At 46.6% G+C, this 16,212-nt stretch overlaps 1 protein-coding gene across 1 annotated transcript in view; it reads right to left on the bottom strand.

The window, feature by feature from the left end:
• Positions 1-16,212, bottom strand: part of DTNB (dystrobrevin beta) — a 184,683-nt gene that overhangs the window by 146,944 nt on the left and 21,527 nt on the right. Inside the window, exon 6 of the mRNA XM_086461751.1 lies at positions 10,466-10,571. Within this exon, the coding sequence (XP_086317877.1) occupies positions 10,466-10,571 (106 nt within the window). The remainder of the gene's footprint in view (positions 1-10,465; positions 10,572-16,212) is intronic.

Below are 16,212 nucleotides of genomic sequence, written 5' to 3' on the forward strand. Positions count from 1 at the left end.
GACTTAGCTGTTCTGACTGAGACTTGGGGCAACACTGCCCAGGACAGCAGAGTCGATGGAGAGAGACGCCGCTTCTAGGGGCAGGTCTGGCCTGCACGGCGGTGCAGAAGTGCCTGCCACCTCAAGAGGGGACGCCTACGCCAAACCTGCTGGAAACACCCGGGTGACAGCGAAAGCAAAGACAACCTGATCAGGAATGCCATGGATAATTGAGCCAAGATGATCAAGTGGACGACGCTTTATTGCAGCACGTAGCAACACCCCATGAAGCAAAGGACTTCACCATGGCAGGCAATTTCCGTATCCGAATGCCCGTTGGGAACGGACTGTAGAGAAACTGGTGGCTTTTTTTTTTTAACTGGTTGAAAAAGATGACGACAAGTGACCTTCAGTTAACATGTCAACAGAGTAATTATGTGAATTTTAGGAAGCGGAGGAGAGAAAACACAACTTCAGTGCAGCAGGTTTCAGTAAACTCATGAGAATTAGCAGGCAAGCTACAAGAAGAAACAATTCAAAGGAAAACTGAGTTAGGAGAACTGTCAGTTCCTTAAAAAAGTTGTGCTAAAGAAACAACCATAAACTATCTCAGCACAGAGAAAAGACCTAAATTGGCTAAAAATTTAAGAGCTCCTCAATAACCTAGAATTCAAAAGGAAGCCTACAGAAGTCAAAACTGGGACAAGTTATTAATGAGGGTTAAAATATTTGGTGACAAAGTTAGAAAAACAGAGAGAAAACTAGCAGGGGATTTAAAAGGGGCATTACAAGAATTGTAATTACGATCCTTAAAAGGGTGTGAAGTTACACATACGTAACTACCGACTTCTCGTGTTATTTTAACTTGCAGAATACACACTGGGACAAACAATAAAGCCAAGTACTGTAAGCACGCGACGAACAGCCGATGAGCCATGGACAACATGTGCCAAATCAAGCTAATGTTTCTCCATGACAGAGCAATTGACCCCGAAAATAGGAAACAGGCATCAAATGTCATCAATTTTTCATTTTACTTCACTAATTCTTACAAAATTGGTCTCCCATGATATTCTCAAGACAGAGGGAAATACACAGCAGATGAAAGGACTGTAACTTGGACGTGAATCTCATTAGAAAAAGACCAGAGGGCAGTTAATTGTCAAAATGGAAGGATCTAACGAGCAAAAGGCTTCATTCCAGGTCACACACTGGTCAAAGAGTTTTCATAAACACACTGAACAATCATCAAAAATGTCTGACTTGGGGCACCGCGTTTCAAGTAAGCCGTGGGATAATTCTATGTACAGGAGCAAGCAATAGAATTGCCTGGACAATATCTAGTAGACATCTTAGCTAGGAGCAGACTGTGAGACGGAACCAGCAAACATGCAAGAGGTACTTACAAAAACAGCAATACACTCTCCAGAGCCAGTGGCCAAAACCCAGGTACTTAAACTGCAACAAGAAAACACTCGTGCTAGAACATCAGGAAAGAGCTTTCTCACCCTAAGAATATTTAAGCACTGATCTCGCCCCAGCTTCAAGTCCAAAGGGGTGTTGAAACTTTTTGATAGAGGATTTTAAAAAAAGTGAGGCAAATCTTTCGAGAACGTCCACATACACTCGATTCGCCTTTGGGAAGAGAGATGGGTGAAGTCACCGGTTCCCAAAGCTGGGGTTTCGCACACACCCACCCCCGCACTCCCTGTGGCAGGGTTGCTGTCTCCTGCTAAGCCAGAGCATTAGGTCACCACCTTAATGAAAGCCAATATTCTGCTATCAGCTGATCGCAGCATGTTCTGTCTGCCTCTGCGTACCACTTGATCTTGTTTCTTCTTTCCCACCTTCGCAAAAATGCCTCTTATCTTCTCTGACTCCCTGCACTTCGAAGAGATTATTATTGATGAAAAGGGGACAAAAGTACTGCAGCGTCCTGAACCAAAGAATCAAAACCTTGACACTGATATGCTCGATTTAGGAAAGCAATAACAGCATTCTGATAAAACAAAACACGAGGCAAAACAATAATGGTGACAGCACTCAATGTACTGCAAAAAGCACGCTCTCAAAATGACTGGTAAGGAGAAGATTGGAACCATCGGTACCAGATCATGGGCAAGGTATCGGGCCATCAAGACAGGAACCAAAGAGGTGGACTTTTTGTTTTGCTTATGAGGTGGTGGCAGCGGGTTTTTTTTGTATTGTGTTTGGTTTTCTTCTTTTTCTGAAAGTGACAAAGTTTAGCTATGGATGGGAGACATGGTTTTCAGATCCCAAGGACGAAGTGGAACAGCATGCTTCCCCCCAGCACCAACCTGCTGTCTTCCCCCTTCATGGGGAACGATCAAATGTAGATATTACTCTTTTCCCATTTTTTGGTTCATTTCTGAATGCCATAAAAGATGGTGTTGCAAACTTTACTTCTCTCCCATTCAGATGGCTTTCCACGCTCCCACCTGCATAAATCCAACTGGACTGAAGCTGCCATGAAGTGGTCAATTGAAAACATTTTTCACACCATTGACACAGAATCACAGACTGGTTTGGGTTGGAAGGGACCTTACGGATCACAGAGTTCCAACCACCCTCACCTCCCACCAGACCAGGCTGCTCCCAGCCCCATCCAGCCTGGCCTTGAGCCCTGCCAGGGAGGGGGCAGCCACGGCTGCTCTGGGCAACCTGGGCCAGGGTCTCACCGCCCTCACAGGGAAGAATTTCCTCCTCCCATCTAATCTAAATCTCCCCTCTCTCAGTTTAAAGACATGCCCAACTCCAAATCACACCTGAGCCACCACGACCCCTCCTGCCTATGGACCGCCAGGGTTCAGCTCGTGTCCCCGTTCATTTTTCCTCTCTCCTCCCAACTCTTCCTTTCCTGCCTCTCAAACACTTGCTCTAATCAAAATGCTCACGCCCCGTTTTCTCTGCCTCAGTGATCCGAACCTTTTTGTTGTCGGCACCTTCTCTTTTCAACGTGTCACTTTACCCAAAGCCGCCTGCCACATACAGGAGTGGGAGTTTTCAGCTTCTCTGCACTTGTCACTGCTTCCAGTTCCTCAGTCAGCCCCTTTTCTGGCTGCCAGTACTCCCGACTCAAACTTCCTACAGGTCTGTCTTGAAAGAGACAACCTGCTCCTTCCTCCCTTCACTCCTGCCAGCAGAGCAGTTCCCTGTGGAAAGTGCAGGAAGGGCAGGAGAGGGAAGCAGCTAGAGAGATTGGACCACGAACCCAATTCTCCTGTCCGGCTTTTCCTCCCTTTTCAGACTCCCGATCCCATATCTGTATTCAGCAGGTTTTTGCTCTCCCTTCTTTTTCTTCAAGTGATACAGTCAGTGACTGCCATTGTACCCCAATTCCCTCCCCAGTGTTCTGCTCCGCACTGCAGGACACGTCCTTCTACTTCTCATCCCACCTGACCCACCGCAACATCACTGGTTCTGCTCAGGCTCCTGCAGCGCAGAGTATACCCGACAGGAATCTCGTCACAAGACTAACCTCATCCATCAAACCCGTGTCCTCTCCTTTGAACTCTGCCAGCCTCCCAAATTCTTCTCCTGTAAGTAATCTTTAACTTTCCACTAAAGACTAAACAGTATTTTCGCCACCAGTATTCAAATCTTCAGCCATCGATCACTATTCAATTCTCCTCTGATCAGCACATGTTAAATTCTTCCAAAGGAAAACCAGAACAATGTGGTGTGACCTTTCTCCTTCTCTCATTTGGTCTCTTCTGCAAATCCCTCGTTTATTCAAAGATGTTCTTGTGCCATCTTGTGATTTACCTCAAACTCCTCATAGATGCTCCTTCTTTATTATTGTTTTCTTTGGTCTGTCCCCTTTGCTCTCCAGCATCAAAATACACACACGATTTAGGTTTTCAGATCCCAAGGACAAAAAAAATGTAACCATATTTTCTTCTCTAACCCCAAGTTCCTTCTGTCTCTAAGCTCACTGAATGCATCCTTACTGCTTGATGCCCCTCTCCTTCAGTTCCCATCTTAAGAAATCCCTCTGCCTCTCACATTTCCACAGAAGCTGTGCCGGTCAAACCTCCTTTTTGACTGTTTCCCACCCAAATGTAGGTATCTTCACTTCACCACCAGTCTTTGAGCTGCAAAACCCAAATCCACACTTCCTCCTTATTTTGAAATCTTCATATACTGCCCTGGCTCTGTGTGCTCACCTTTATCTTATGCTTTGATGCCAAAAACCAGCCTTTGCTCTGTCGGGACAACGCCCTTCCCACCGGGGCATATGATTAGGGCTTCCAAAATATGATAGTAATATAAACAACAGATTGCTAAAATGAAAGAATGAAAAAGAGTTTTAGAGGAAAATGGTGGATCCATGTGTCGGACATGTTGTCCCAAATCACCCTAATTTTAAAGATACGTGAGAGACTCAAGAGAGATGCAGGACTGAATGATCAGAGACTGGTCTGGAACGGAGGAGCATACCCCAGGTGTTTGCTTACACATGACAGAGTATTTCTGCAGGAAGAACAGCATCAATAAGAAAATGTAGATTAAACTAAGGAGGGGAAACGAACAGAGCCTTTACTAAATTGTGCAGGAGAAATTCCCGAAGGCATTAAAAAAACTAGCAGGGAAAGGAAAATGAAAATATGACAGCTGCAAAACACAAGAAAAGAAATCAAAGAGGAGACAACAAAAGCAGAAAGCTAAAGCGCCATGACGATGCAACAACTCAACATTTTCACATAAAAATGTTTCAGGGAAAACCTGGAAAACACCCCACCGTTCAAAACTCCGGCTATGACAGAATTAACGTTGGAGAGAAATGCTTTGGAGAACCTGCCAAGATGACAAATACAAACTTTTATGATACTATTCTTTTACCTGTGGTACTCGTGGCTACCTCTGTAAACAACACAACTGCTACAAGATTCTGCTGCGTGCTAGTGGCCAGTGGCCAGCAATACTGATGCTCACATCCGTAACCTCCCAGTCCTACTGCTCCAGCGTACAATGCACACACGTGTGAGCTACGAGAGGAAAAACCACAACCCCCTGTAACTTCAACCACGGCATTCCTGACACGGCTGTACGGAATTTTACCACAAAAGCCTTGTCTAGGACGTAACGTCTGGGCCAAGCTCCAGGCTGCAACTCCGACTTTCAGATTTTTCCACGGAAACTATTCAAATGAGCAGAAAGAGAACTCTTCCAGGAGATGAACGTCCTCCGAGGTGTGCTCGGGTGGCAGGCCGAGCAGGATCCTACCCCTCCCTACTGGCTACAGCAGGAACCTGCCCTCCCTGGTCGAAATTACCAGTTGTGAATACACCCAAACACTCCTCGGTCCTGCGTTCCGCTGCCCAAACTCTAAACACAAGCTAACCTCTGGGACTGAACACATCCTGCTCCACTCCTTGCAGCGGAGCACGGCCCTACAACCTGTGATGAGGGACCGTGAGGATCCGACGGGCTATACCCCAGCACCAGCAGGTGACGATGAACAGCAGCGACGTGGCACGTGCCACGCAGCAGCCTGGGCCTTTTAAGATAATCTGCGTTCGGCCGGAAAGCTCAGGGAGCAGCGAAGCGGAGCGAGACAGAAACGCGTTACAGCATTCGCGCCCAGGAAAGAAACGATGGGTTAAAACCTCGCCGAATACCACCAGGGGAACACACTCCAAGGTGCCGAGTCAGACGATGGCTCTAACCAGGGCACAGAAAACCACAAGTCTATCACAAGGCCCAGCCTAAGTTGTGCAAAGACTCTGCTGAGGAGTAGCTGATCATCTTCCCGCACTCTGTGTAAACGCTACGCAGAACCGTTGGCTTCCCACGCTACCGCAGACAGGAATTAACATACCAGGGCAGCAGGGACTGAAGTATCTTTGCCGAAGCTTCTCTTTGAAACGTGCTCTCAGATGTTTGTTATCACTAGTATGCGCAAGTGCCGCTGTGCCTCTTCGAGGGGAATCAGTCTTCCCAATTACCGTGTCTACAGCAGTTTGTAGCTCCCTTTCCCTTTCTTTAAAGCAATCATCTAGAGAACCTACACAGTTTACAACTGGTCTTTAAGGGTGAGAGGTCAGAATCAGAAGAATCTCCCTTAATGACAACTTACAACTCGGGCAGTGCAGGAAACTACTGTTGCTGGTACGGAAGACTCCAGTGCACCGTTTTTCTTATTAAGCCTTTTGTTTACTTACTGACAACCCAAGGACAATGCAGACCTCCATGAAAACGTCCAGATTCCCTAAGGCAAAAACTGAATAAATTTTGGCTCCTGAGTAATCATGAAAACATTGTCTTAAAGTCACATTAAGGAAAAAAAGGAAGAGCAGTTTCTCAATGGGTGTCAGTGACACATTCACAGCAGCGAAGGACAGACTGAATGGAGAGCATGAGTTTCTGTCACTGGAACTCCTTTACCACCATCAGGACAATTCTGAAATAATTCTGAGTATGTCTGTAAACTTATATTTCATCTCACAAAGGAAGCTAGAATTCACAGAAACCTGGGGAAGCACAGAAAGAAAGAAAAGTGTGAAAACAAGGCAATTCTGCTTCTGGGCAGGAAGGTTCCCCTGTGCTTCAGGAAAGGCAGAGAGATGGCAACGCGACCCACCCAGACACTGAAAATGCTGCTCAGCCACTGACCTGCCCATCTGGAAGCGAGGGGGGAAGAGAGAGAAAGGGGGTAGAACCATAGAATCGCAGAATCATTAGGTTGGAAGTGATGTCTGAGATCATCAAGTCCAACCGTTGACCCAACCCCACCGTGCCCACCAAACCATGTCCCCAAGTGCCGCATCTACCCGTTTTTTGAACACCTCCAGAGATGGTGACGCCACCACTGCCCTGGGCAGCCTGTTCCAATGTTTCACTACTTTTTCAGTGAAGAAATTTTTCCTCATGTCCAACCTAAACCTCCCCTGGTGCAACTTGAGGCCGTTTCCTCTTGTCCTATAGCTTGTTCCTTGGGAGAAGAAACCGACCCCCCCTCGCTCCAAGCCCCTCTCAGGCAGCTGCAGAGAGCGATCAGGTCTCCCCTCAGCCTCCTCTTCTCCAGGCTGAACACCCCCAGCTCCCTCAGCCGCTCCTCACCAGACCTGTTCTCCAGACCCTTCCCCACCTTCGCTGCCCTTCTCTGGACACACTCCAGCACCAGAGATCCGACACAGGCCACCGAGAGGCGTCGGAGCTCCGCAGCGACCTCGGCCAACCTCCGCTCGCCCTCCCCCAGGGGACCCACGTGGTTGGAGACACGTGTAGAGATGGTCCATGTGCTGGTCAGCAGCCCTGTCAGAACATCAGCACGCCTGGCACATCTGCCTAGGAAATCATTCCTCCTTCCAAGAAAGGTGGAAAAGACAAAAAAGAAAAATGGCATCATCACCGCAGTTCTGGGGACCTTGTAACTTTTTTTTTTTTCCATTTTTCCCTTTTTTTCAAAGGAAAGCCAAACCCAATTCCACTGTGAGGCTCCTCCTTTCCTTGTGAAAAGTAAAAGCTTTACCCCAGCTACGGCTGCTTAGCAGCTGCTAAACGCAAACGTCATTTTAGGAAAGGCAGAAATTCTCAACCCCATTCAGAAATTATTGAAACTATTTTGATCTTCTGGGAAAGTTAAAGTTTTAATTGTCACAGAAGGCTGAGTTATGACACCTGACTGAAGAATGACCTGACACGGCTCAAAATAAAATGTCTCTTCCTACAAACAACCATTACAACAAAATTTATGGTTTTTATATATATATATATATGCAGATATTAAAACATGCGCAACTTTCACAAAGTAACTTCACATTAATGTGGTCGCAGAAGCCACAGCAGCAGCCATTGCCAGCACAAGCTGATCGATCTTCTGCTTTTTAAACACTGACAATGACCATTTCACAGGAGACAGTCAATCCAGAGCCACAGCACAACGAACTCTTGCACATGTCCTGTCCCAGAGATTAAACTAGAAAAGCTTCTGGCTTGCTTTTTCCTTAGTGGGCACATCTGTGCCCAGAACTGTGTATTCCCTCAATACTTCGTTTCCTCCCACACGTCCCAGTAGTCCCAGGCTCATTCCTTCTACTGCCTCTGTCCTTCAAATTTGCTTTTTTCACCTCCCCACAGTCAGGCCCCCAGCACCGAGCCTCCCTTAACGTCTTGTACTGCCGGGACATGACCCAGCCGTGCTCTCCCCACCCGCTAAGCCTGCTGGGGCTTGCCGCAGAGCTCTGCACACCAGCTGCCATGGGCGCTCGTCAGCTCTTCCAAGCAGACAGAGGAACGGCTGCCTGACTCCGGAGCAAAAATACCACTTGCCACACAATAAAAGTTTCTGAGGACACACCAAAAATTACAACAACTTAGAGGGCAAGAACACTGGCATGAATTATTGACGATAACACAGCTCAGCAAGCAGCTTGGGAGGCAGCTGTAGAAGAGGCTGGTAAGAGTTAGAAACATAATTTTAATGCCACAAACATTAGAAGTTATCGAGTTAGCTGAATGCTAAACCTACGTGTAACAAGACTGCTATGCGTAACAAAGGATTAAACCTGGGACTGGTTCGCAGAAGAGATGAATACTTGAAGAAAGCGTCAGCAAAAGGGGCACCGATGCAACCCCTCCCAGTGGAGATGGTTGGGTTGGGACCTGCGGGCCGCAGAGCGGCAGCAGAAGCGGTCAGACAACACGGGAACGCAGGTGCTGATCTGTAAGGATGATATTATTCTGGGTATCTAGTAATTTCCTCCAGGTACTTTCAAGCAGAAAAAAGATCAGACTATGGATTATCTCCAGATCTTTTCACCCTTCCGCTTCTGTCTGAACATGGTGTTTAAACCTTTTACCCTTGCCTAAGCTCTGTGCAATTCTATCCTGACCTGTAATTCACAGAAACAACTCCACTGCCCATTTCCTTACCATCGTTATTCCACCCTGTGTGCTTTTCTTGAAGTACGAGTTTATAAGGATATGAGGATAAAGGAAGAAGACCAAAGCAAGAAGTCGCTGCTGCCCTTCTACTAGTGCAACCTGTCACATAAGGATGGGAAAGACACGGCAGGGCTGTACGTACCCAAGATTTTATCTAGATCAACCTCCTCATCTCTTTGGTAAGTTTTCCCATAAGATTCACCTCCATGAAATTGCTCCCCTCAAAATTCTTTTAAAAGTTACTTTTCTAATGAGACCCACAGTTACCAGGAAATGTCTGTAAACACAGAGAGCGACTGGGAAATTCACCTTCTCTCCTGTGGCAATAAAGAAGAAAAGGCCCATTGAGCATCGCAGCTCCAGTCTCGTTCCCTGCTGAACAAATGCAGGTTACATTCACAACCAGATACGCTTTGCAAGAGGATCAAGAGAAGGCAATGACACAAATGCCAAAGCCCAGCACATCAAAATCACGGCACTACTTAACCATGCCACAGGCATCAACGTCAAGAAACAGGGAATGGAATATAGATCAGGAGAACCTAGCTACAGCCAGACTGCCAAGCTGTGCCTGTAAACAGCCAGGCAAACCCAAGAGTCTGGAGTGTATCTACCTGTGTCACAAAGGGAGAAGGCTATGCACCTTGAAAGGACCATAAATGCACTCAGTGGAAGAAGAGGGAACAAGTAGTAGGGCAGGGGTTTTGAAGGATGATGACATGATTTTACTCTGCGGGGAAGGAAATAAAAGATGAAGTTTAGTTTATGGGTGAAGAAAGAAAAAAGTCGGGTTTTTTTCCCTAGGATTCACACACAAAACATCACACACATACACTGTGTGCAGCTGTACAAGCCACTAAACACATCACCTTTTTGGCCACTAAAACCAACAACTAGTTCCGATACACGTGCACAACCTTCTGCAGGAAACCCTTCTGCTTCCCCAAACACCCCAAAGCCCTCTCAGCCAGAGGACTCTCTCATCACTCTCTCTCACTGTTAATCTCCAGTTTTCCATCCCTTAGTGCTCCTTAAATACTTTCCACAGGCAGTAAACCCAGGAAATCTTAGGTCTGAAAAGGTCTGGAAGGGAGAGGAGCTCAGCATTTACCTCCCGTGGTGAGCACTGAAGTGACCCACGTGCTCAAACGCTGCTCAAGACAGACTTTTGACTGGATACCAAACTCTCTGGGAGCCAGCACTTGGAAGTGTACGTCAAAGCATAGTTCGAGTGAAGTTTTTTAAAAGTTTCAGAGTAAACATGAACATTTGGAGAACAGCATTTCTCTGCTGCTTGTTTTTTCACCTTCCACCACGACTGATGCCAGAACTCTAAACCCAATCTTGTTTTGCGTTGGTGCTGCTGAGCCCACAACCAGTCTTCGTCCCAGAAGCGCAGAACTCTCTTCACTCCAAGGAGAGTCTGGGCTTAAACGCTCTGGGACAAAGACCGTCAGAGAGGGAAGGATGCAGGCATTAAGGGTGTGGCTCCGGGAGGAAGGACAGTATCTTTACACATGCTGAACAGAAACCCTGCTCTGACCAGATGTTTCAAACAAGAAAATATTCCGTTTACCATTTTCAACATGGGCAAGTCTGTGCATGAGAGGCAGCCACACAAGGCACTGAGGAGGTGGATCAGCCATCAATGTGTCTAAAAACATGTTTAGCATGATCTTTTTCTGCAAAGAAAAGAGAAATAGAACTTAATTATACGAAAAATTGCAGTTTTATACACCAAAAACTACTTCAGCCTTAAATTTCTCTATGACTCAACTTCTGTCTACCAGGAATATTTCATAGGCTATACAGAGAGAAACCCCACAGCTCCTTTGCTCAGGGAGTTTAAATCTGTGTTAGGCAAACAGTAACACCACAAAGAAGGTATTAGTGTAGGCATGACACAATCATAGAAAAACAAACGATAAACAGACGAACAGACAACTCCAGGTAGTGGCAGATTGGTTCCTGAGCAGCAGTTAAAGATTCTGATTTTGAAGAGGAATACTACAAATGTGAGCAGAGGTTATTTAACAATGCAGAAAACACTATTTCAAACATGCAGACAGCACTGAAACAAATAGACACGCACAAAAGAGAAATTACAACTAATATTCATACACAATGCACTCGGTACATGATTTTTTTTTAAAGGCAAAATAAGCAAAAAAGAGGCAATGGGCAAACTAGGGTACGATTTTAAACGATTGTCAATAAAAATGAAATTGAAATGAAATCATTAGGAGAAGGAAGTCAGGCATGTCAAGAGTGATGTTTTCTAAGGGTTCAAATTCAAGTGAGCAAGAGAAAATACCTGCTGCAAACACAAACAGATGGAGAGAACTGGTAAGAAGGAGAGCTAAGAATATTACGGGTACAAAGGAAGAACATGTTGGCTTTTGCATACAACACGCTAGATGCTTCAGGACTTCTGACAGGCAGAAGCCCAGCGGGACAGCTGGCACTTGTTCCGCACCTTAGCATATGGCAGCGGCCTCCAAAAAGCACCCACCACGGGGAGGGTAGGCAGAGCTAGAGGAAAAGCCAGTCTGGTTTTCTAGCAGCTGTGAAACTAATTGCAGCTTTCACTTGCAACTATCACGACAAAAATTAAGGGGTTTTTTGTTGTTGTTGTTTGGGGTTTGGTTTTTTTGGTTGGGGGTTGTTCAGAGGTTTTTTGCCCTTTTTTTTTTTTTAATTAAAGAAAAGGCTTGTATTTAAAGCATCAATTTTTGTGATTAGTGGCAAATATTTACATCTAATACCTCTGCAGCTAACTACCCTGGAGAGACAATACAGAATTATAATTATCTCTCCCAGTTACAACTAAGGAAAATTCTAAGAAATATTTAATCTTACTTCTTGCAACTTTTATAAGGTGTCCTTGTTCCAGCCTCTCTGCTTCGTAAATGAAAAGCTTTTCCTGAATACTGAACTGCTCCTGCAAGAGAGTCCAAGAATTTCCTTTGCCAGGTACGACAGCAAACACGCTGCCTGGACGTGCCTGGCCATCCCAGCCTGCCCTCCTCCTCGCAGCGAAGTCATCCTTTGGGCTATTAATAGCCACACACAGCCAGCCTGCCTTCCCCTCTCTTTGGGTGAAGAATTCCAAAATCTTTCAGCAGATGCACCAGGGCAAGGCCCTGGAACACTCTAAACAGGCTGAGCCAAACCTTCTGATGGAAGGAGAACCTCAGTTCTTCATTGGAAGTTCACTGATGGGGGCACGCGATGCCTGGGACCAGAAAGGGCGGCTGGCCTAACCAGGAACCACGGGGCTAACGCTGTTGGATGGCAGCACCGTCGGTACCTGATGGTGCCTACCCAGCTGCTGCCTTGTACAGGTACTGCACAGCTTGATAAAAACGCCTCCAAGGTTCCCAGTTTCACCTTGGCTCTCACCTCTCATCCTGAGTACGAGAGCATGAAGGTTACTCCAGCTAATAAATGCTGCTCACGGACACCCAAGTTTTCTGAAGACAAGACTCAGGATTTGTTAGCCATCACACCCATTTCTCAAAGTGTAAAAAGGAGGACCCTAGGAACTAGCAGTCAGCCTCACCTCCATGCCTGTTAAGATCATGGAGCAGATCCTCCTGGAAAACACGCCAAAACATACAGAAGACAGGGAGGTGATTAGGGACAGCCAACACGGCTTCACGAAGTGCAACTCATGCCTGACTAATCTAGTGGCCTCCTACGACGTGACTGCACCAGTGGACAAGAGCAGAGCTACGGGTGGCAGGTACCTGGACTTCCGTAAGGCCTTTGCTATGGTCCACCACAACGCTCTGGCCACTGAACTGGATGGCCTTTGAGCAGCCTGACTTAGCGGAAGACGTCCCTGCCCATGGCAGGGGGGGGTCAGACTAGATGGTCTTCAGAGGCCCCTTCCAACCCAAACCAGTCTGTGATTGTATGAGTAGACAGTGGTACCTGACACACACAGTGGCAGAAGAACCTAAACCTAGCAGGAGAGCTCCTTTCTGCTACAGACGAGGATGTTCCTCAAAGAAAAAACCTGGTTCCCTCTAAGCAGCGAGAACCTATGAGTTGTCAAAGGCCGGGTATGGAGGGATGCAACTTCCACGTAATTCACAAGAGGGCAGCAGGGACACGGGCGCTGGGGTTTACTCGCCCATACAGGTAAGACATTTTGCAATCAATACACCAAAAAGAATCAGACAGCATTATCACTGCTACATCTCGTCTGTCTGGGCACAGGCATTCTTGGTAATGGCTTTGCTGACAGGAAAGCAAACAGCAGTCTCCTCCTGGAAACTACGAACGTGTCCGAGAAGGAGCCCAGATAAAGCCCTTTCTCGTAGCTGGTCTAACATTTCCCACTGGGATCATGGAGCAATCACAAAAACATCACTCAGTTGCCATTTGTGATGCAAAAAAAAAAAAATCTAAAAAATCAAATAATCTGCCAGCAGGTTCCAAACTCCAAGAACATAATCTGAAAATCAGTAAATGTGAAGGCACAACCTGTCACGAGGGTCAAATACTCCCCAGGAGAACAAACACATTTCCACATAGATACTCTCTGTAATCACCTGCTTACTCTTTATCCCACTTTAATAACAGTTTTTACCAATTTCTGCCAGCATACCTACTTCTCTTAATAGCTCTGTGGTCTCAGGTCTTCTTGCAGGTGGGTGCAGTGGCAGGTGACACCAATGCTATTCTATTTTGAATACCATAGACTTGCTTCAGGAGCAAAACCTCGGCCCGCTTTATCGTTACACTGCCAACAGGCTTGTTTCAACAAGATGTTAACGCACGTATTTCCCAACAAAATACTGGCACAAAACCACACCCCCTCAGCCAACACCAGATATGTGATTTTTAACGCTGCAGCGCTCAAAACAAGTCATACCGACCCAAGCGGCTGTGTATGACACCCCACCTCTATCTCTAACTGTCCTGCGCCTCGTGCTTCAACTGCAACTCTCAGAGTACGCTGACACCACCCTTGGCACGCAGGAGCACCCTTGCCTTACCAAACACACCCTGATTACTCGCTTTAACAAGACTGTACATCCTGACCAGCCTTCCGAGGCTGCTAAGCTCGTGCAGCCCCTTCAGCCACCGGCTGTACCAGCCACGGAGCCCAAACCAGCCGAGGCTTTAGCACAGCTTTCACGTGAGGAACAAACCAACGCCTCCTGAGGCCTGCTCGTGTAGTTTGTGCTGCTGATTTCAACAGAATAGCGAGCGGTTCGACTGTACAGAAGCCAGACTCCTGCCTCCCAAGTCCCTGAAGTGAACTTCTCCGCTCAGTAGAAACGCTGCAATTAAACTGCTCTGTAAATGAGATACAAAGTGGACACACCTCTGCGGTGACAGGACAGGCTGTGCCATAAACAGAAAGATTCTGACTAAGCAGGGGATGTCATGGTGATACAACTTCTCTGACACATAGATGGACCGTAGCCAAGTGAACAAAAGTCTTAAGAAAAGTACGACAGGATATCTTCCATCTGCAGAAGCCCCCACTTGACCTAGAATAGCAAAGCACTACTGGAAGCTCTTTATACATCTGGAAGCCATCACAAAGAATGCAGCTCTTGCCAACAGCATCCCAATAAACTCCATTTTGTGTGGGCAACAAGTCTGAATTATTCCATTTGTGACCCAAGAAATGAAACAATTTATGCAGCGTATACAGCCACTGATGCTTCTTCGCCTCTCTGCCCTTTCACCACTCAGCCAGCAGGAAATCATGAGCCTCTGGCACCTGAAAGAAGTGGCTCCCAGACCCAGGACCTCCCCGGGCAGAGCCAGGAACCACAGCTGGCCAGGAAGGATTTCTCTCTTGGTCCTTTAACACCAGGGAACGTTCCTGGCACTAAAACTCAACGGCACGTGCTTTCCTGTTATTAAACCTGTGCCTGGTTTAACCACTCGCTCTCCCAAATGATTCCAGCATCCAGATCTGGTGTTAGTATCAGCCAGGAATCGTTTTTAATAAACAGTTTCCATGTAACCACCCTGCTTGAGGGAATAAGAGAGTGTAACAGCATGGACATGGTTAGACCATTCCAGCTGGACTCAGGGCACAGAACAGCTCACGCCACTCTTTAGCTGACTAGTACGGACGTAGCTCACACGTGCGCCGTGTAAATGCCGAAGTCTGAAACCCCACAGCTTTACCAAAGCCACCTGGAGAGAACTTCAGCAAAATGAGAGGCTGTAAAAGGACAGCATCACAGAAGTACCTCTGGGAAGCTTGTTTTCAGATCTGGAAGGCGTAAGAAAATGGAATTAAATCCAAGGCAGATCATCCACCTACTTCCCAGGACCTGCTCGTTTCAACGGGCAAGTGCCGAGCACAGGGGCACGATCCCCTCCCCGCTCCTGCTGGCCACGCTGTTTCTGACACAGGCCAGGACGCTCTCGGCCTCCTCGGCCGCACCGCTGGCTCGTGCTCAGCCGCTGCCGACCCAACGCCGGTGTCCGACTCCTGCAGCTCCGTAGCGCGGCTGAGCACTGCCATGTCCCCCAGCGGCGCCACTTCCATCAGACCCGATTTGGCCGGCTCAGCCCCCCCACGGGCACAAAGGGGAGGCTGAGCCTGACGTAGCCGCGAGGGTGGCACGTCCATGGGAACAAGTGTGGCCCACAACTGGCTCGGCCAGTATGGAAACAGAAGGAAAGTATTTATTAATTACACTATTAGTAAAGCAAAACTCTGTCCTCAGTAACTCACGGATGAGCTGGAGCCCTCACCATTTCCTAAATCGCAGGCTGTTTCCTACTGTGTTGTCTTTCAAATATACTAATTGCTAATTAACTTAAAACTTAGCAAAAGTGGCTATAAATTCTAAATCTAAATACTTCAGAAATATTTCTTCCAGAACATAATCATGACCAGAGTCTAAACACTTCATTTTAGACCTAAGATTATCCAGGTTCATGTTTGCAGTTGATGTAAGGATTATTTATACTATTTGCATTATCTCAAATTAGAAACAAATCCTTGGAACAATGAAATTGCAACTAAAATGCATGAAGAAATACAAAACTCTTTTAAGATCATTACTACAGCATCTGCTCGAAACATTACACGAACTGGAGATACTCTTGGGAAAACAGCAATACCAGTGAAACTGCTTTAAAAAGAAACCCTGTGTACACACAGACTTATCTGGTGCAGACCCAACCGACTAGAAAGTGATTTGTTGAAACTAACACTCTAAACACAGTGAGAAAGCTTAAAAAAAAAAAAAATCAAGGGAAAAATAGTAAAAATGTTGCATTTCATGGTTTAGAAAAGAAACGGGTCATCCTGGCTGTGCTTCTGACGGGGAAAAGAAG

The sequence above is a fragment of the Leptosomus discolor genome, chromosome 2, assembly GCF_034619465.1.
Source record: "Leptosomus discolor isolate bLepDis1 chromosome 2, bLepDis1.hap2, whole genome shotgun sequence".
NCBI lineage: Eukaryota > Metazoa > Chordata > Aves > Leptosomiformes > Leptosomidae > Leptosomus > Leptosomus discolor.